Raw genomic sequence first — 23289 nt, forward strand, 5'->3', positions numbered from 1 at the left:
AGTATAATATTTAAGTGATTTTTCACCATCGAGTGATATGGCCAACCAGGTGGAGGTATGCTCTCGACTGAGTGCCGTTCTAGTTTACTATGGCTTGGTGACAATTCGAAACATGGTTGTGATTTCCTTGTGAGCGCACATCTCATGATGTTGGTTTATCCACCACATAGTGTTGATTTGCCTGTTTCTTTTCTACTGCTGATTTGAGTAATGGTGGTAGGCCATGTCTATCTGTGTTTGTATCTTGGCCTGTAGGAAAAGGCGGCCAAATGGAAGAATCCGGACGGCCAGATGGACGGCCTAACTACCAATGGTATCCTGGTCATGCACCCAAGAGGAGGCTTCACCGAGGAATCCTGGCCCGGTGTGTGGCGCGAGATCTCTGTGTGTGGGAATGTGTACACGCTCCGGGAGACGCGCTCGGCCCAGCAGCGTGGAAAACTGGTGGGTACCTGGACCAAATGCCTGCACTGGCTGCTTCATTATTTGCACAAAGTTATGTTGTTATTTTTTTGTGCCGATTCGCACCATTTTACTGTGCTTAGACTGACAAGGTAGCTCGGAGGTACTCACCTTACAGATGTTTCCTTGGTTTGATTCCTGCAGGTTTGACTATCAATTGTCATTCTAGTGCTTTGAGAGCACGTTGTTACATCAATGAGTACACCTTCCTTCGAAGGGGGTTCTCACCTGCCACCCGTCGAATGCATTTACTTGTCGACGTTAAATGCTCACCTTCACTCCTTCATTCCTCTTTTCTCCCGCCTCTGGAACAAACTCCCTCACTCCCTTCAATCCCACTCCTCCCTCCAGGTCTTTAAAACAGCTGTTCACCACCATCTCTTATCTTCCCCCATCCAAAACCTTGATCTTTTCTACCCCCGCTAATTCACCCCAGATACACATTTTTGAAATACCGACTACTTTCCTGGAAGTCCTTGCAGTGTCCATGTGTTTTATACCTCTCCCAGCCCCCCCCCTCCCCCTACCCATGCCTCCTCCCCCCAAGCCCTCTCCCTTCCACAGATCTCCCGATGCTCCTGTTATCCACTGTTGTACTTGTGTGCTTCCCCCTCTCTCCCCATCTTGTCTCCCGCTCCCTTTATTTCGTCTTATGTTTCCGTTTGTTTGTTTTGTCATTCATGTTGCCTCTTACACGAGCCTCGATCTTGTATACCAAAAAACCCCAAAAAAACCCTCTCCCTTCGGCAAGAATGTCAATGGGCAAGCAACCATCCAGGTGAGGATACATGACGAAGGTGAGGGAGGTGTTGAACGATCCTAGATACTTGAGAAATCCAGCATGATCGGAACACGCCCACCATGATTCCCATGGTCCAGGAGCACGTGGATAGGCTTTGCCGGCGGAAGCAATCATTTCTCCAAAGCCTTGTTAAGAGATCCACACACCAGTTTCCGGGTGCCAAACCCAAGTTAACTACTGGACATATTTTTCCTGTGCATTTTGTGTGATTTAAATAGGGAATTGTAGTCAAACTTGAGCACAAGGCCCAGCAACCGGCCAGCCTGAATGGCTCCAGCAGCCCAAGGCCGCAGGTGGACTGGAATATGGTGCCCGGTGGCCGATTCAGCATCGCATGAAGGCGTCAGGTCAAGTACTCCTCCTCAACCTCAAAGCTCTCTTCTCCAACCCTTTCTTTTTTTTCTTCCTCCACTTTTTCTTCCACCGTGGATAACTGATGGAGCCGGCCACAAATTGGGCTCACCGCCTTTGTGGGCAATCATGAGCCTACCTGCCCCCAGATCCCTCATGACGGCCCCCACAAACCTAACATTAATCACACTTTTTATTTGGATTTCCAATGCATTTCATGAGTGTAATTAAATTTAAAGTTGTTCTTCACATCTTCTTCTTCTTTTCTGTATCCTTTATATCCTGTACATTTTTACAAGGAAAGATAAGCACAGGATATTTGACTGATCACACACATGATCGATAATCCACACCTGTCTATCCCATGTCTTCTCTATACTACTCTCATTCTTCCCATTCATTTAATCCAACGTAATGTGTACATACCTTAACATGCACATTACTTTCACATGTACATACCTTAACATGTACATTACCTTAACATGTACCATACTTTAACATGAACATATCTAAACATGTACATACCTTAACATGGACATACCTTAACATGGACATTACTTTCACATGTACATACCTTAACATGTACATTACCTTAACATGTACCATACTTTAACATGAACATATCTAAACATGTGCATACCTTAACATGGACATACCTTAACATGCACATTACTTTCACATCTACATACCTTAACATGTACATTACCTTAACATGTACCATACCTTAACATATCTAAACATGTACATACCTTAACATGTACATGCCTTAACATGTACATGCCTTAACATGTACATTACCTTAACATGTACATCACCTTAACATGTACCATACTTTAACAAGAACATATCATAACATGTACATTACCTTACCATGCACATCTCACTATAATTCACCAAATGTCCGTCTGTCTGTTCGAAGGTACCGTAAAAACTGCTGAACCGATCGCAAAGATATTTTGGGTGGATAATCCTGGGATCCCCAGGAGTAAAATAGGCTATTTAGTTTTCCCAATTTCAGCTTTCGTCTCCAGCATTCTCAGGTTTGGAGTCCCGCATAACATTCGCGTTCCCATAACGTTCATTGTGACGATGTATGTGTTCACGGTAGTGTTTGACGTGACGGTGTGAACGTAATTTCATAATGTTTTTCGGTTCGTAATCCTTTAATGAACGTTTAATGTTTAATGAACGTTTAATGCCCTTCGATGTCCGGGGCCGCACACGCGCTACACTGGACGGGCCAGCGTGTAGCTTGCCCTTCGCCGTCAGTCTCGGGTAAACCGCTGAGCCCCATCCGTGATGGGGACTGGGGCTTGAGACAGTGTCCCACGAACGAGGAATTGCCAGTAAGCGCGAGTCATCGGCTCGCGTTGATTCAGTCCTTGCCCTTTGTACACACCGCCCGTCGCCACACAAACATCACAATGAAACACAATCACAGTTCACATATTCGTGCAATTCGAATAAATACGAATAAATAAATTCGAATTCGAATATTTTCGTCACAATGAAAACATCGTCACAAACGGGTACTGACGGGTATTGAAATTAAACGGGTATTGAAATTCTAAAGATACTGTTTTGATTTTGATGATTTACGTGTGATATGATTTGACGGATGTTTATATGAATCGTTTAAAATATAAAATTTCTGCCTTCAATTTCTGATATTTTACCTTTTCATTTCGGCTTCCCAATTGAAGCCCCGCCCGGAGGGCGGGTACCGTTGCTAGTTACTTTAACACAGGGATTTAGCCACTGTGCCATCACCCAAAGTCCTATTGTTTTGCGATGCAGTACTGTGGTATATTTCATGTCCACAACCTACATGCAGATCGGACATGACCTGTATGTTCCCATTTGGGATTGAGCACCCGATTCTGGAAATGCATCAGAATGAGCATCTTCTTTAGTCAGGTTTGATCCCATCAATGATATCCTGGTCATGTGAATGATCAAACCCAGACAATTTTAATTACTTAACGAATCCTGCCACCCTCTATTTCTCCTTTACTACTTTTTTTATCCTTTTGGAAAGTGCTGCATAGAAAAAATTGAGACATGGCTCATTGTAAATAACTCCCCATGGGGAATAACATATGTTAATGATGATGTCATAGGTGCCTCCATTATGACGTCATAATTCGACAAGTACAAAACTTCATCCGAGCAAGATGAAATTTGATGAGCGTCATCTAGGGACAAATTGGTGGAGAAAAAAAAAATGTCACATCTTTACTTTCACCCTCCTCCTACTCATAAAAACAAACTGGCATTCCCACATGGAAACAGCAGAATATTAATGCTTTGCGCTTCCCTATCATGCTATCACCAACTTCACAGAAATCCATCACGGTCACCTGTCCAACTCACAATTTGAAGTCGGAAAGAAAATAGTCGGGCATAATGGCAAGGACCAGCTTAACCTCCACGGTAAAAGTGCTGCTTGAGAGAACGCCACATAGTTATTTGGGCAGTGTATAAACAACAGAACACTGACTCGATCACTGAGGCTTATCTTCACAAGGCCCGTGGCCCTATCGCTTCAAATTCCTGTTAAAAGCCGCTTTGGTCATTTTATACTGAAGGTCTAACTTATAAGGAGGGCAGGGCGATTGTTAATAGGACAGCTCCGAAGATGTCTGACTCGTCATCACAGTAGCACCAACATGGCGGCCTTACGATATAACTTGTGGGTGGAGTCAGGTGAACTGTCCAACCAATGGGTGGAAGGAACCCAGATGCAAGCACAGACGGAAGCACACACACAGCTCCTTTTATAGTACAGTCAGACCTCAACGTTTGTGGATTCCACATATTCGCGGTTCATAACATGTGACCTGCTTCTACATTGGTTCCTTGTGTAGTCGGGGTAAAAAAAAATATATATACCGTGAAATGGGGTGAATAGGGACAGTAAGGTGAATAGGGACACAAACTGAAAAAAAGTTCGGAAACTTTTTTCACTGAAAATTGATAACCATACTGATTTGTTGATATTTGGGTTGAAAGTGTTCTCTTGTTTATTTAAAAAGCAACTTATAGTCCCTATTAACCCCATACATGGGTTAAATAGGAATAAATAGGATTTTTATGGCTGTCCCTATTCACCCCGTTTTACGGGTGAATAGGGACAGTCACTAATACAAAAAAATAATCAAGAAACAATCCTGAGTTTCCAACTTATTGCTAAATTGATAGCTCAGATGGATGCACATAATATGCACCCATAATATAAACCACGGTGCCAATGAAAAAAATATGGGATAAAAAGTTTCTCCAAACTGTCCCTATTTCTTGATTATTATTATTTTTGTATTAGTGACTGTCTCTATTCACCCGTAAAACGGGGTGAATAGGGACAGCCATAAAAATCCTATTTATTCCTATTTAACCCATATATGGGGTTAATAGGGACTATAAGTTGCTTTTAAAATAAACAAGAGAACACTTTCAACCCAAATATCAACAAATCGGTATGGTTATCAATTTTCAGCGAAAAAAGTTTCCGAACTTTTTTCAGTTTGTGTCCCTATTCACCTGGCTGTCCCTATTCACCCCATTTCACGGTACAGCAATACCCCGGCCTACGTCATTAATTGGTTCCATAAGCCGTGACGGAACTCGGTTTTTGACGTAAACCGGGCGTAATGCCTTTAAAATGCCTTAAAATGAAGACAAACACTGTAAAGCTGACGGCGCTTTTTCAGTGACGTATGCGAGAATACGTTCCCTATCATGAATGACGCTCGATACCGTCGACCGTGGCAGCCCTAAGGCATGCACTATCACCGATACTTTTTCACCTTTTTCATACCTTTTAATCAGATTTAACTTATCTTCCATCGTAACCACATTACGCTTGGAAACACCAGCACTATCCTTCTTAGGACCCATGGCTAACACAGACACAGTAAAGGAATAATCACAAAAATAACAGCGAAAGGCAAAGCAAGCACGTGACCGCAGCACAGGACAAAATGCATATGGCGTCGCCTTTGTTTTGAATAAGAACCAGCAGCTACGCGTACGTATACTGTACGTACATTTTTTATATTTTAATGTGCTTTTTATTGTATTTTAAATTGTTTTTTAGCTTCTTTTATTGTTAATTTTTATGTACTATTTTATTTATTTTAAATATATTTTTAAGGAAAAATTAATTTTTTTCACGTCCTCCTATTATGATGTAGGAGTGACGTAAAGTCGCACATAATGACGTTCGCTGAACTGAAATTTACTGTCGAAGAGTGGCGTAAAGTCGGATTTGACATAAGTCGAAATGGCGTAAAACGGGGTATTGCTGTATATATATATTTTTTACACATCAGGACTGGTCTCATATATCCACCACCCCGCTGATATTAATTCAGCTTGGGAATTCTTCTCCAGAAACCTGCTCTCTCTTCTGCACATATTCATCCCATCTCTTCAATTATCTTACCCATCCTCCTGCTCTTGGTAAACTGAATCATGTGATGAAGCCGTTGCTTTAAAACAACTTGCATTCTGCTGCTGGAAGACAAATACACCTACCTGAAGCCAACCTCATATCATTCCACAAGGCTGGCAACAAGTGTGTCTACTGTTTTGAGAGCCAGAAAAACAACATCTGTCCAATCTCAAGAATGAGCTTTCAAACTTGTCTCCCTCCTCTAAAACCTGGTGGTGCCTTCTCAAGGTTGTGCTTTGTCAAGACTTGCACCATCTGCCCTATTGGTGCTTTGGCCCCTCAGGTATCTGCAGGATGCATGCGGTCCCCCAGCAACCCCCTCAGTGAAAATGCCTAAATCCAGAACCACTGCTCACCTTCACTCATATATTCTTCTTTTTTTCCTGCCCGTGGACCATGTTCCATACTCTCTTCAATCTCATTATTCCCTCCAGGTCTTCAAGACAGCTGTTCACCACCATATCAAGTCATCCCCCATCCAAAATCATGATAACACCTGTTAAACCACCCCCACCCCTCCCAAGCATTTTGCTTATGCATCCATCTCGTGCACCCTTTGCATTCTCCCGTTTCCCTCATTGTTACCTGCATCCCTTGTTTGTCTGTCTCCGTCTAGTTTCTCCCTCTACCCTGCTGTTGGCGTTTCCCCTTTCTCCTACTGTTCCCTTTATGTTGTGTCCTGATTTGTTCTCTGTCATAGTTCCTGCACGAGCCTAGACCAATGAAAAAAAAAAACGTTTTACCTCCATTCAAACAATGCCCCCACGTTTGCAGATTCAACGTTCTCGGCATTTTCCAGGAACGTATCCCCCGCGAATGTCGAATGTCAGCTTCCGACTGTATAGATAATGTTGGAACACTGTTACATTATATGCTTTATCTTTCACTGTTTTTACTAACTAGCAAAGGTACCCGGCAATGCAGAGTCGCTTTGCTGATGGGAATATTGAGAGACGATGGGGGAGAAAGAGATGAGGGCAGAGGAGGAGGAGGAGGAGGAGGAGGAGGAGGGAGAGAGGAAGGCAGAGGGGACATGGGTGGGGGAAGGGAGAAGACAGAGATGGGAAGCAGGAGGAGTGAGTGGGAAGCAAGAGGAGTGAGTGGGGAGCAGGAGGAGTGAGTGGGGAGCAGGAGGAGTGAGTGGGGAGCAGGAAGACTGAGTGGGGAGCAGGAGGAGTGAGTGGGGAGCAGGAGGAGTGAGTGGGGAGCAGGAGGAGTGAGTGGGGAGCAGGAGGATTGAGTGGGAAGCAGGAGGAGTGAGTGGGAAGCAGGAGTGAGTGGGAAGCAGGAGGAGTAAGTGGGAAGCAGGAGGAGTGAGTGAGAAGCAGGAGGAGTGAGTGGGAAGCAGGAGGAGTGAGTGGGAAGCAGGAAGAGTGAGTGGGGAGCAGGAGGAGTGACTGGGAAGCAGGAGGAGTGAGTGGGAAGCAGGAGTGAGTGGGAAGCAGGAGGAGTAAGTGGGAAGCAGGAGGAGTGAGTGGGAAGCAGGAGGAGTGAGTGGGAAGCAGGAGGAGTGAGTGGGAAGCAGGAGGAGTGAGTGGGAAGCAGGAGGGGTGAGTGGGAAGCAGCTGGAGTGAGTGGGAAGCAGGAGGAGTGAGTGAGAAGCAGGAGGAGTGAGTGGGAAGCAGGAGGAGTGAGTGGGAAGCAGGAAGAGTGAGTGGGGAGCAGGAGTGAGTGGGAAGCTGGAGGAGTAAGTGGGAAGCAGGAGGAGTGAGTGGGAAGCAGGAGGAGTGAGTGGGAAGCAGGAGGAGTGAGTGGGAAGCAGGAGGAGTGAGTGGGAAGCAGGAGGGGTGAGGGGGAAGCAGCTGGAGTGAGTGGGAAGCAGGAGGAGTGAGTGGGAAGCAGGAGGGGTGAGTGGGAAGCAGCTGGAGTGAGTGGGAAGCAGGAGGAGTGAGTGAGAAGCAGGAGGAGTGAGTGGGAAGCAGGAGGAGTGAGTGGGAAGCAGGAAGAGTGAGTGGGGAGCAGGAGGAGTGACTGGGAAGCAGGAGGAGTGAGTGGGAAGCAGGAGTGAGTGGGAAGCAGGAGTGAGTGGGAAGCTGGAGGAGTAAGTGGGAAGCAGGAGGAGTGAGTGGGAAGCAGGAGGAGTGAGTGGGAAGCAGGAGGAGTGAGTGGGAAGCAGGAGGGGTGAGTGGGAAGCAGCTGGAGTGAGTGGGAAGCAGGAGGAGTGAGTGAGAAGCAGGAGGAGTGACTGGGAAGCAGGAGGAGTGAGTGGGAAGCAGGAGTGAGTGGGAAGCTGGAGGAGTAAGTGGGAAGCAGGAGGAGTGAGTGGGAAGCAGGAGGAGTGAGTGGGAAGCAGGAGGAGTGAGTGGGAAGCAGGAGGGGTGAGTGGGAAGCAGCTGGAGTGAGTGGGAAGCAGGAGGAGTGAGTGAGAAGCAGGAGGAGTGAGTGGGAAGCAGGAGGAGTGAGCGGGAGCAGGAGAGTGAGTGTGAAGCAGGAGGAGTGAGTGGGAAGCAGGAGGAGTGAGCGGGAGCAGGAAGAGTGAGTGTGAAGCAGGAGGAGTGAGCGGGAGCAGGAAGAGTGAGTGTGAAGCAGGAGGAGTGATTGGGAAGCAGGAGGAGTGAGTGGGAAGCAGGAGGAGTGAGTGGGAGCAGGAAGATGTGTTATCACCGAGATAAATTCTTCTCCCAGCGAGGTCTCAGAATACAAATTCTACAACATCATCGAAGTATGTAATCCCTCAAAAACTTCAGATTTCCCCCAAATTTGTTTTATCGTGTGTAACAGCCTCAGGGGCATCCATAAGTACAACCACATGTAACATAAGCCCTGCAGATAGCGTGTCATACTGCCTGCACGTGCATGCGCGCATGGATCAGGTGATTACTTTTGCCTGCAGAGCACGCAGAACTATGTGATTTCATTTTAAAACATCCGTTTTTCACCAGATTTGTTTTCATTTCATGTGGATCACCTCTTGGGACCTCTAAAAATGTAAATACAAGTCGAATAGACCCCACAAATAAGCAGTCCCCAAAGGGACAGGGCATGAGGCCATTTCATAGAATGCAAAGCATATAGTTCCCCTTTAAAAGTCATTCACAACTTCGCAGTCCGAATATACTTTATCTACTACAAGAAATGAAAACTTAAATCCAATCTGAGTTAAAAAATTAGGGTGTGAGGCCATTTAGTCCTTGAGCCAGACCAAAAGTAATGCTCCGGCGGGGGGAGTAATTCTCATTATGATTTTCCATTAGACCAATGTCTCAAGTGTCAGAAAAGGTGTGATGCACATCTGAGAACGGTAGCTTAGTGCCCGGATGGACGCCATCTTTGAAACCACCCAGCTCGAAAATGCCCATTTGGTGGGGTACATTGTTGCATGTGTATCTGGACTTCTATACTAGCTATCGATGTGCGGTTGACGACTAAATATACGTCCGATGTGTACCGTCTAAATAAAAAATAATATGAAGCATTTTGTTTTAGATTAATTATTATAAAAATCAATTATCGAAAAAAAATCATATATTTTTCAATATTTTATTATTAGACTTGTACTTTTTTTAGTGAAACAACACTGGTATGATTTTCCAAATTATGCATTGTGCTACACCGTTTATCTGTCTATAAAAATAACTCAAAAACTAAAACATATCATCCACCACGAGTTTACAACAAATAAATGTAAAGAGGCATAAAATGACTTAGGCCGCCGCTGGCATTATCTATTCTGACGATAACGCAAGTTAGGAATGTCGTACGGAGAGGATTTTAACACCATACGATATCTAATAAGCAGGCGGAAATTGTTACATAGGAAATCTGCACTTTGGTGGCCATCTTGGATTTCAAAATGGCCGCCAATTATATTAATTATTCATTACTAGAGTTTGGAAAGACGTATGGAGCTGATTTTAACACCATACGATGTATATTCCTAATAAGCAAGCGGAGGTATCATTGAACATGTCATGTTTTAGTCAAATAACACCGGTATGATCTTCCAAATTATACATTTTGCTAAACCGTTTATCTGTCTATAAAGATTTTCAGGCAATTTGGCCTGCATTATAATAGAGAACAACATATGCTATACAATATACAGTGCACACAAAGTTAATCATCAGAGTCGCCATCAGAGTCATTGGCATCCTGAGCCACGATAGCATCATCCTGCACCATGTTGGAGCATCCCTGCAGCTTACACACAACAGTGCACTTCAACCCATTCAGTATGCAGGAGCAATCTGACGGTCGACACGTCCTTCTGCATGTGCATGAGATGAGATTCAAGACGACATCTGGAGCTGGTAGACCCGCCATCCATCGGATTGTGAGCGAACCGCCATCATCGAGTTCCCAACCATGTCCTGCTGATGGTGTTGGGACGTCTGGTAGGTTTTCAAGGCTGCGTCGCCAGATAGCCGCCTGATAGTTGGCCTAAGTGTATGCTGCATCAAGGAGTCTTCACAAGGCGGCAATTGTCCAGATTCGATCTGGCCCTTCTTTGCACAGAACATGTGATAACGGAGCGAATTAACACCGACGATCTTCGTGTTCTTGGCGTACAGCTGACACGTGAAGGCCTGAATGCTATTGAAGACGTCTGTTGGTACATTCCACGAAGATCCCAGATCTGTGAATGCTTGAAGATACAGCTCATTCGCTTGCACAAGCTTCAAAGCCTTTATCTTTCCTTGGCTAGCCAGAGCACTCACAGTGTCACACCCGCTCCATGCATGAAGCCCTGGCAATGCACTGCAAACTCCAGACCCCAATACCGCAGCCAACTTTCCAACGTCGATCATTCTGACTCGAACCTTTGTTCCTCGTCTGATGAAGAGCTGACTATCGATGGTTCTGCTGAGATGAAGACTGATGATCAGAACGTCGGTGTCATCTGCCACTAAGATGATCGTCTTGTAGTGGGTAGCGGCGTGCTTTGCGTGGAGAAACATACGCGTGTCTGCTTCCTCGTGGCTACATTCGAGTGCTTGCACCAACTTCCACCTATCGCGGGTCAGTACCAGACATTTTTCACCACAGGTGACATACAGTGTTCTGTTGCCTAGCTTTTCGCGATTTGTTTCATGTTTCCACGACTCCGCCAGAAACACAACCAGTTTCTCCTTTGTCTGGCTGCAAGCAAGGAGACGCCGCCAGTTCATGATTTTGTGTGCGGGTCTGATCTCGCTGAAACTGATGCCTTCATTTGAACCGCGGTTCACACGCTCAGCTGCTTTGATGGATTCTTCTGTGTATGTGTCAAAGACAACATCGATGCGCTCACTGCCTTGACCAGCGTGAAGCGCTGCAGCAAGGATGCGGTCAGATAGTTCTTCGAACGTGTCGTTCTCGCCATGCATCTTTTGTATGAGAGCCATCGCATCAATTATTGTTGCACTTCGCTTGTCAACGTTCTCGGCTGGTTCCACAAGACCTTCCATGTGTTTCGCAAGTGCAGCTTTGTTCATTTTTTTCATTGACCCATCAACGTTTGCCAAAGACCATGGTAACGGCCCTAGTGGGTGACAAAGGACAAGTTGCATGTCGAGGTTCCTTGTCTTGGCGATGAGTATCATGGTGGCAAACAGTTGTCTGTCAGCTCTCAGGACGATCTCCTTGTTTGTGCCCTTCACAACTTTCTGCTTGATCTTACCAAAGGTCTTCAAGTTTAGCTTGTTCAATGTGTCATGAAAGCCTGTTCCCTCTTCAAGACGTTTCTGGAAGCTTTGATACGCCGCTTCCCCCTTTTGCAGGGTGTTGAGTAGGTCATTAGAAACGTCCTCCCTCGCAGCCGCTCCGGTAGATATACTGAGAAGACATGACGGATCATCGGCGAATGGATTGGTCCAGTCATTTTCCAGTAGATCACAGATAGCTGTGACGCCAGACTCATCACGTTTGATGCGAGAAGTAGACAAGTCAGGGTGCTTGGCGTGAGATGTGTCGCTGCCATTCACAAGGATAGTTTCTCGTAGTTGCCTCAGTGCAGTAGCCCGATTTTCTGCAGTTAGATAGTATCGTGACACAGCCCCTTGTCGAAGACTAAAACCTCGTGTTCCTCCAGCTGTTTGCGTATCTTTGTTTACTGTTTCTTCTGTTGTCTGATCAACAGCGATTCTGGCAAATGGATTCCCTGGTCTAAGCTGTACGGAGAAGTAGCCTTGATTGAAATGCCTGTACAACTCGGGGCATGTTTCGTGGAGTTGCGTCATCTGTGCATAGTACACTGGTAGATATCTAGCATAGTTCACCTTGTTCATTGCGAAACACCAAGGGATCACTCTTCTGACACAAGCCAAGTGAAGCATCCAGTCGCCTTCTCTATCCGCACGAATCAACCCCAGCAGGGTCTCTACCATATCAATATACATCATCCAGAAGCGAGCCAGGTCTCCATGTTTGGTTCGCAGAAAATGTAGGTATTTCGCGAACATGTCAAAGCTCTGTACACATGAATCATCATCGAGAGCAGCAGCGAGAGTCTCGTGGCAAACATCCTCCTTGATGCTGCGAATTTTGAGGTCAGTGCTTCGAATCTGGGGTTCCTTGTCAGGATGATTGCTTTCTATCCACACCTGGAAGCCCTTCCAAATGATGCGCATTAGTGCCTCGTACATCAACTTGTGGAGTCGCACAGCACGGTTGTATTGCTTGCCTTCCAGAACCCTGTTGATGGAACCTTCAGCGATTACTCCTGACTCAACAGCTACATCCCGAAGGCCTGCATCTCCAAACATTTTCCCAATGCTCGACATGAAGTTACAGATGGTATGGAAGTTCCCCATCATGAGCACGATTCTTCCATATCGATCGACATCTTTCCATGCTATTTCGGTCGCCTTAGCAAATAGTGCCTGGTCTAGCACCACCGGTATACGCTCAAGCTGAAGTGATGACATGATGTTCAGAGCTTCTCTGAGGATTTCTTGCACTGTTGCCATATCTGTGGTATGCGTATCAAAGTATGCATAATCAATGCATAATCAAAGTATGCAGAAATACACGAAGAGAATCTGGTATCTTCACGTAATCTGAAGTGAGTTCTGCTGGCTGAGGCGGCCAACGTTCATTGTAATGAGCATCTTTGATCTGGTGTCGCAGTGAAGTAGCTGCACGCACAATGTTACTTTCACCGTCCGTTCGTTCAAATGCTTTCACTTCTGCTTTCAGGTTTACGCACTCTGCAGCAATCTCTCGCTTTGTCAGATTATCGGGCATCAAGTATACACGGTGTTTCACATTGAAGAAGATGAGCGATTCTCCAAACTCTCTTTGTAATGTGCGCTGCAGATTCTTCTTGATGGAGTCACGAACATCAACTGAAAATGTATCTGAAGACAGGATATCTGTTGCAACATCAACTATTGGAACAATCCTCGGGTTCAAGAACAAGTCAGTGCGAATGAAATTGAATATACATCGTATCATTTCTTTTTTCTCGATATTATCTTCAATGTCAGTTTCTACTTGAGGTTTTTGGGGCCGTGTGTAGTTTCTATAGCAGGAGAAGTGGTAGTGAGCCTCAGCTGCAACCATATCTCGTGTAGTCAATGCCAAAACTCTCTCATCATTGCGAGCTGTCGCAGCATCTCTTATTGTCTTATCTGCTCGAAGTTCAACAGCCAAGACAACTGTTTCACGGGTACGACTGCCTTTTATGAATTTTGAAGCACGCTGGCAAAAAATGCATTTATCATCGTAGACCGTTGAAGTTGATCCTGTCTCTTCCCGTGATGATCGCCGTCGCACCGCATCGCCAGTATCAACTGAAGAACTTCTAGCTGCATTGGTCAAAGTAGCTAGGTGGTTTTTGTGAGTGAAGTCTGATCTACAAGCCCTATGGTATAATATTGGAATATTAGGAAGTTCAACTGCGCCTTCTTGGACTAGCTTTAGAATTGGATAAAAGTTTCTAACTGCGGCTGCGTCACACAATGTCTTCCAAGAACTGTTGCCCGCTGCCTTGCGTAGTTCAGAGAGTGGCGACTTCTTGCTGCACAGGATGCACGTTCCGGACTCAGGTTCAATCTTCGCCCGTTTCGCCTCGACACCGGCCATCTCAGCTGAAAGAACAAAAAGACTGACGTTAGATTACTCCGATATCCGAAAAGCTCGCCAGCTTACATAGACATACTCATCCAAGTCAGTGAACATGTTAGATGGCGCCACAATACAACTCTATAATAGAGTTGTATGTGGCGCCATCTAACATGTTCACTTTTAGTTCTTAAGCCACCCACCCCCCCTCAGAAATTAATCAGGTCACCGCAACAAATCTCAGACTGAGATATAGAATATAGAATATAGATATAGAATAGACTGACGTCACTTTCGGCACTGGGTTCTGTGGGTTGATTATCGGCGGGAAATTCCAACTGACATAGTTTCGGTTTGTGGAAAGTGCATGCCTTTTCATATATTTTTTGTGTACACTCGTGGTGGATGATATGTTTTAGTTTTTGAGTTATTTTTATAGACAGATAAACGGTGTAGCGCAATGCATAATTTGGAAAATCATACCAGTGTTGTTTCACTAAAAAAAGTACAAGTCTAATAATAAAATATTGAAAAATATATGATTTTTTTTCGATAATTGATTTTTATAATAATTAATCTAAAACAAAATGCTTCATATTATTTTTTATTTAGACGGTACACATCGGACGTATATTTAGTCGTCAACCGCACATCGATAGCTAGTATAGAAGTCCAGATACACGTGCAACAATGTACCCCACCAAATGGGCATTTTCGAGCTGGGTGGTTTCAAAGATGGCGTCCATCCGGGCACTAAGCTACCGTTCTCAGATGTCCATCACACCTTTTCTGACACTTGAGACATTGGTCTAATGGAAAATCATAATGAGAATTACTCCCCCCGCCGGAGCATTCACTTCAAAAAATGGCCGGTTGGCTCAAGGACTAATTAGGAAGCGTATGTAAAAATAAAATAAAAAAGGAGCTCCATCTACTGTCTTGCCATGGTTTTCAAAACCAGCCTGTAGAGTGCACTGCCATTAATTATATTCAAAAAAAAGTGTGTTTACATTTACCTATACATCCAGTTTTCAATCATGCGCTCTCTTGGAGTTCCCTTCACATGCATGCAAAGTCTGGGGCCGCTAGGTTTCATGGTTTTGGAGTTATGGAGGAGACACACACATACTGACACACTGACACACACACACACACACACACACACACACACACACACACACACACACACACACACACTGACAAACACACACACACACACATACATACAAACACTGACACACACACACACACACACACACACTGACACACACACACACATACATACATACATACATACAAACATACACTGACACGCACACACACTGACATGCACACACACACACACACTGACACACGCACACATACACAGACACACTGACATGCACACACACACACTGAAACACATACATAAAACACTGACACACACACACACACACACTGACAAACACACACACTGACAAACACACACACACACACATACATACAAACACTGAAACACACACACACACACACAGACACACAGACACACACACACACACAGACACACACAGACACACACACTGACACACACACACACTGACACATGCACACATACACACACACACACACACACACACACACACAACACACTGACACACATTATCTTATTATTAATATATAGATGAATTGCAGGAGATCTGAGAGGAAGATTAATTGAAGCCACCTGTTTGGAAACTATCTCTTGCAGAAGTTCAAAATGATATCGATGCATACACCTTATGCATACAGACTGCATACACCTTATGATCCCCGGAGCATTAACGACATGCGTTCCCTTATGATCCCCGGAGCATCGTTTCAGGGTTGTTATTCAGTAATTAGTACCTACAATTAGCCTACTAAAGTGTATCTTTGCTGTCATTCTCCATCTTATCTCATACCTAAAAAAAATTTTATATCATATATTCTCTTGTTTTGAAAAATGACAACTTCAAATGCACCCGGATTGTTAAATTGGGAACATATGGACCGCGCTCACACTAAGTATTACGAGACTGTTTATCTTGCAGATTATATCTCTGCCTTCTTATCTTGGTCTTGTGAAATGAAAGACTGCACGCATCTCTTATGAAATGCTTTTATATTATCTCTACCTTATGAAATGCCCTAAAGACTGCGCACGTGCCGTAATGAAAGACTACACATGAGATAATAAGCAATCTTTGAATATTTGAAAGTTGTCATTTTTTTCTAAGCAACGAGAAGCTGACATTTCGGTTGTCAACCCTTCATCGGAGCTTTTTTGCTCCGATGAAGGGTTAACGCCTGAGACGTCACCATGACAATTGGCCAACCTTGAGAAAAAGCAAATCCGAATAAAAAATATCACAATTTTCTGTGCTTGTTAGCAAATGTTGTGTTGCACAAACAAAGAACATGCATTCTGAGATAGCAAAACACCATGATGGTAAAAGGGACTACATAGAACACTGTTAGGTGCAGGTTAAGCCGGGCGTTGGCTAAAGGGACGGTTAAGGTGGCTGGCTTGAGATCTTAGGGTCCTGAGTTTGAACCCCTGTCGTGATGTTGCATTAACACCAGGTGGGTTGACTCAATATGTCGTCCTTCTGAGGTCGACAAAATAAGTACCATATGATAGGTATTGTGGGCATTGCGGCAGCGGCAGCACAGCCGTGCCCCCAGAAAATGATGCAGCCAAGCAGCCGCAGACTGCATACAAATTACCACCACAGGTGTAGGTTTCATAGGTTTTATTATTTTATGTGCATTGGATTATCATTTAGTTCTGACATTTTGTATTTTTACCCTCGTCAGAGGGTCTGCATTTGGGTCTGTTTGTTAGTTTGTTTGTCTATTTTCCCGCACAGAACAAGTATGCCTTTTTCTGTAACCGTTGGTCCAATTAACAGGAAATTTTCACCAAATTTTCGCCGCCTCCTGTAGAATTTTGTAATGATAATTATGACGTCATGGGTCACGTGGTACGGGCGCCATCTTGGAAAAACCGAAAAATTTTGCATCTCTATCTGAAACCGCTCCACGGGAAAAAAATTCAAGATGGCTAATTGTCAAGTAATCCTCATTGGGAACAACATATTGTTACGGACGCGGTTAAGATGTTATTTTGACCGAGCGGTGGTATTACCGCGACCGAACAGTTATTCCCCGACCAATACCCGATTTGCCCCAAACTTTGGCCGGATCGCGCCACCGCTATTCAATCAGGAAAACTCTAAAGCGACCGAATGCAAAGAGGAAAAGGAATAAGACGAGAAAAGGGTAATTGGATTTATTATTTACACATATAATCAAGAAGAAAGCAGTCACGTTTATTTACAGACGAGATTAGATACACAGTGCAACGCTAGCTTACCTACAGTCTTAATTAACCCAGGGACAGAACAAACAAGGACAGACTCACGCGGGGAATGATGATAGGACTGGCGGGAGATGGATGGATTGCGGGATAGGGAGGTCCAACTGGTCCTGCAACCGATCGACTCGTTGGGCAGCCGCCGCCCCTTCGCGGCCCTGCTCCAAACTGCCGTCCAGGCCTCACGCTGCTGTGGCTGCAGTTTCGGTGGCTCCAGCTGCAGTAAATGCAGTTTCAGTGGCTCCAGCTGCAGTAAATGCAGTTTCAGTGGCTCGAGCTGCAGTTCAAGCCTGGACTTCTTTCGGACTCAACTCTTGGACTCCCTCTCGTCTCTCGGTGAAAGCTCATCTCCCGTCTGCCGCTTGGGAAACGCCCTGCCTGCGGGTTATATAGGCCCCGCCCCTCAACCTTCACGAACCTCCTCGATGTTTCTTTCCACACCCTCTCCAAGTCCAACCCCTTGTTCGTGGTTGGTTGAGTGGGGCTGACTCACTCCTCCCCTCTATGACGAGGTGGGGACCCGCCTTTCTTCCCCAACCCTGCCTCGTGGCCAATGGCGGCAATTGTTGGAGCGGAGGTAGTTTCCAATCGACGAAAGGGGGAATGGAGGTTTTTGGGAGTGGGAATGAAGGGAATCTATCTCTTTCACTGGTGCAATGGAGTATTTCAATTAATGGGAGACACAGCCTTACCCTAAAACACATAATAAGATATAAGCTATCGAACAGGGGTATTCTATGATTAGCTGTGGTGTGGATGCTTTATGGACTAATTATGGGACGCCCTTTGACCTTTACACAGCTCCGGAGGCAGGAGGCGCAGAATAACAATAATAATAATACACACAATAAAAAAAATACAGTCCTCATATCCGCAACAATATATTCATGATGATATCATCGGTGTCTTCATTATGACGTCATAATTAGCCAAGTAGAATGCTTGATCCGATCAGTTTGAAATTTATTGAGCACGGTATACACAAAAATTGTATGGAAAAATTAAATTGATGACGTCATCAGTCACGTGGTTTGGTAGCCATATTGGATTGAACATAAATCTATGTCATCAACAAACACCACACAAACTACAAACACGTCCTGGCGAGGGTCTGCAATCTCCGATTGCTCTTTCTTGTTTTAATTGTCGCGCATGCATCGTTTTATCCCATTTTGAGTTAGATACTCTGGTCGATCTCAAAAATCGAGTTCTTGCACAGCTCGCACAATGTCGGGCCAGAAGTTTTGATTGACCTTGGAATATAAATAAACATGTGCAGAAGATGTTTGGCAAACCAGTAAATCTGCTCCACAAAAATCTCCCTCCAAGTCTTACAATTTCAGTTGACAACAAAGCCGACTTGGATGGGGATTTCAGGAACCGAAGTAGATGTGAAAAGGTAAGCTTGCATCGCATGAGACCGATACAAATTCCCGTGCCATCATTCCTTCAGAATCGCGTGCGTATTGAATTGGTCATAAATCAATGCAAGAGCATTTTGTGCACACTCCGGCTATTGATATGAGAATCGTGAGAATTGGTAAGCTGGGAGCCTGGATGAACACACGCGACTTTACACCTGCACACAGATCAAAAGATTAGAGTTCAGACAGATTGACATCGCAAGTCTATCTTTCACTCGGATACAAAATCATCCTGCCAACTCGCAGGATTCACCGTTGCTCCAGAAACGAGCCGGTTGCTTTACCCAAGCGATAATGTACACGCTGAAAGCAAAGGTTTTTTGTCCCCCGTCGCACCGCGGAGCGAAAGGGGGACTATGGTTTTCCCCTCCGTCCGTGTGTCCGTCCGTGCGGGCGTGCGTGTGTGAGTACGTGCGTGCGTGGGAAGGACCGCATTCGAATTTGGTGTGCGGGTGCAATCCACGTCAAAATCCAAGATGGCCGCCGCCATGTATGTCTGAACCTTGTGAGTGGAATATCTTGAAAAATAAGCGAAGTACCAACTTCTAATCTGGTGTGTGGGTGTATCTCGGCACAAGGAAGAACGCTATTGAAAATTGGGTCGCCATGTCAAAATTCAAGATGGCCACCGCCATGTATGTCTGAACCTTGTGAGCGGAATATCCTGAAAAATAAGCGAAGTACCAACCTCTAATTTGGTGTGTGGGTGTATCTCGGCATAAGGAAGAACGCTATTGAAAATTGGGTCGCCACGTCAAAATCCAAGATGGCCGCCACCATATATATGTCTGAACCTTGTGAGCGAAATATCTTGAAAAATAAACGAACTACTAACTTTTAATCTGGTGTGTGGGTGTATCTAGGCACAAGGAAGAAAGCTATTGAAAATTGGGTCGCTACCTCAAAATCCAAGATGGCCGCCGCCATGTATGTCTGGTCCTTTTGAGCGGAATATCTTGAAAAATAAGCGAAGTACCAACTTCTAATCTGGTGTGTGGGTGTATCTAGGCATAAGGAAGAACGCTATTGGAAATTGGGTCGCCACGTCAAAATCCAAGATGGCCGCCGCCATGTATGTCTGAACCTTGTGAGCGAAATATCATATCATAGCATGTTTTCTGCGTCTTCCACTTTGTCAACTCACATCACTTCCCCGCCGGGGACCTAGGCGTAACGCTTGTATTCACCTTGTAAAGGCATCACGCTTTTCCTCCCCAAAGTCAGTGTGACCTCTCCTTTCGTGCAAAAGCATAAATATGTAAATAAATAACAGAAAATTGTTCAAAATAAAAATAAATATTTTGCACAAATCACTGCCCACTTTGCTTTTTCAGGCACTTATTTCAGGTTTTTTTGTTTTGTTTTGTATACAAGATCGAGCCTCGTCAAAGAGCTAACATTAATCACGCAAAAAATCAAACAGACACATAAAACATATAATAAAGGGAGCGGTAGACAAGATGGGGAGAGATGGGGAAGCACACAAACACAACATTTGAGAGCCGGGACATCGGGAGATCTGTGGGAGGGAAGGGGCTTGGGGGGAGGAGGCGTGGGAAGGGGTTGAGGAGTATGAAACACATGGACACTGCTTGGACTTCCAGGAAAGAAGTTGGTATTTCAAAAAAGTTGGTCTGGGGTGAATTAGCGGGGGTAGAAAAGATTAAGGTTTTGGATGGGGGAAGATAAGAGATGGTGGTGAACAGCTGTTTTAAAAACCTGGAGGGAGGAGTGGGATTGAAGAGCATGAGGGAGAGAGTGAGGGAGAAGAGAGTGAGAGAGGTATGAGACGCAATATGAAAGGCAAGTGGTCGTAAGTACGCCAATTGCAATCGCACGTCAAGAAGAGGAGTCACGGCATGCGCTTCTTCTCCACCGTAAGTAAGTTGGTGGTCTTTAGGTTTTCAAGTACGTCTATTCTGATATTGCTCCTCCTACGATCTCACCTCTCCACCCAAGACCTGCACCACAGGTTGCACCTGTTCTTCCAGAAACCCTTTCTTTGTTTCCCTATCGAAATCTCAATTGAAGGATCACCTCCATTCTTTCATACCCCTCTTTTCTCACCTGTGGAACTGTCTTCCTGAGTCAATGACCATGAGCTCTTTCCTTCAGGATTTTAACTCTGCTGCCACTGCCACCTCATGGTCACTCCCATTCCCACTACTGAGACTTACTACACCTGCGGAGATGCTGATCTCATCCTCCTCCTGCAATTACTCTCCTTGTAATGTGGTCCTTGTGTTTGTTGTAGTTCCTACTGTTTTCCCTTTGCCCCATTCTTGTTCATCCATTGTCCCTGTTGTTATGATCTCCCATGGACCTCGATATTGTATTTGTATTAACTCTTAGATGCAGGCATAAAAAATCCTACATAAACGCAGCCATTGGGCCTCGGAGGCCCAACGGATGTATTCGTGTAATGGTTTTTTTTAAATCGATTTTTTTCTTTCTTTCATATCCTTTTTAAATCCAAGTCGATGCTCATGGATGTGTATTTGCTCAGAAAATGTGAATCATTGATCCTATTAGTTGGAAGAATCCCATACGAGTAATGAATCTTTATTTATTTATTTTTTGGGAAAAAAATGTTGTTCTTGGTTTTTCAACTTTTTTTCTCTAAAACGTTTAGGCTCATGGAGGAGTATTTGCTCAAAAAATATGATTCACTAATCCTTTTATTTAGAATGTATATGCCCACAACTTTCAAAAATCCTACACCTATGCAATCATTGGGCCTCGGAGGCTCCACAAATGTCGTGTAAAGTTTTTTAATTTTCATATTTTTGTCACTGAATTATTTGTAACCAAGTTAAAGGAGCATATAATGAGGCTCATATCAAGAAAATAATGATATAACATAGTAGTACAACAACATTTCTGCGGGGCATCGAAGGCCCCAGACCTGCATTTGTGTCGGATTTTCAGGTTATAAGTGAAGAATGAAGATTTTCCCACGAGCTTGAATGAATTTTTTTTTTTAATGTCACTGAATTTTGTGTAACAACATGAAAGTCAGTGAAAATGAGGCTCATTCCCCAAAAAAATTGTACAGCATAGTTTTTGCAACAAAAAAACCTTGTGGGCCTAAGAGGCCCAATCACTGCATCCAATGGTTAAAAAAAAAAAATCGCACCCGTGTCCGAAGGAAGTGGTTCAGTTTGGCATTTTTTTATATGAAATAGGCAAAGCCGAGAAACAAACTAAACCATTTAGAATTACCCTTCAGAACCCTTCAGAATTACCCTGTAGACCCCATTAGAAACATCCTTTAGAACTCACTGGAATTACCATTTAGAACCACTTAGAATGAAACACGGTGGGTTTGAAAAGGTCTTCATTTTTGAAGGACGGACATAGCTTAATATTGAAGCGGCTTCACCTCTTTAAAATAATGAACATTTCTGGTATCGTGCTTATGTTTTATAAATTATTTATCTTAATTCGCATTTGCTTTTTCATGCTAATTTCTAGTTATTAAGTCATCTCATCTCGAGTTGTTAGCCCTCCCCTCCCCCCGCCTCCCCTTCCCCCCTCCTCCCCTCCCATTCCCTCTCCCATCCCCCCTCCCCCTTCCCCTCCCCACCCTTCCCCAACCCGCAACGCCGGGTACTTCTGTTCGTAATAAATATAAGCTTTATATATTTGATGATGTGCATGGTGAGAAAGCTTTATATATTTGATGATGTGCATTGTGAGAAAGCTTTATATATTTTATGATGTGCATTGTCAGAAAGCTTTATATATTTGATGATGTGCATTGTGAGAAAGCTTTATATATTTGATGATGTGCATTGTGAGAAAGCTTTATATATTTGATGATGTGCATTGTGAGAAAGCTTTATATATTTGATGATGTGCATTGTGAGAAAGCCTTGCATATTTAATGATGTGCATTGTGAGAAAGCTTTATATATTTAATGATGTGCATTGTGAGAAAGCCTTATATATTTAATGATGTGCATTGTGCGAAAGCCTTATATATTTAATGATGTGCATTGTGAGAAAGCTTTATATATTTAATGATGTGCATTGTGAGAAAGCCTTGCATATTTAATGATGTGCATTGTGAGAAAGCTTTATATATTTAATGATGTGCATTGTGAGAAAGCTTTATATTGTTACGGTCCGCGGATTAGATGTTATTTTACCAAGCGGAGGTATAACCGCGGCCGAACAGTTGTTCCCCACTAAACCCGATTCACCCAACGTTGGCCGTATCGCGCCACAGCTACTCAATCTGGAAAACTCTAAAGCGACTGAATGCAAAGAGGAAGAAGACGTACAGAAGAGTAACGGGATTTATTATTTACACACACAAGCAAAAAGGAGCAGTCACGATTATGTACAGGGACATGAGACGCAGGTGACACAGTGAAAATTACTAGCTTATACAGACTTAGTTACTACCCAGGACAGAACAAACAAAGACGACTCACAC

General features: G+C 44.2%; 1 protein-coding gene across 2 annotated transcripts in view; it reads left to right on the forward strand.

Annotated features, from left to right (window-relative positions):
- The window catches only part of LOC137435522 (E3 ubiquitin-protein ligase pellino homolog 2), a 336475-nt gene that overhangs the window by 303034 nt on the left and 10152 nt on the right, over window positions 1–23289 (forward strand). For both annotated transcript variants that reach the window (XM_068129398.2, XM_068129400.2), the window contains one exon: window positions 256–444. In XM_068129398.2, coding sequence (XP_067985499.1) covers window positions 256–444 — 189 coding nt within the window. The remainder of the gene's footprint in view (window positions 1–255; window positions 445–23289) is intronic.

The sequence above is a fragment of the Myxine glutinosa genome, chromosome 9, assembly GCF_964187855.1.
Source record: "Myxine glutinosa chromosome 9, kmMyxGlut1.1, whole genome shotgun sequence".
Lineage (NCBI taxonomy): Eukaryota > Metazoa > Chordata > Myxini > Myxiniformes > Myxinidae > Myxine > Myxine glutinosa.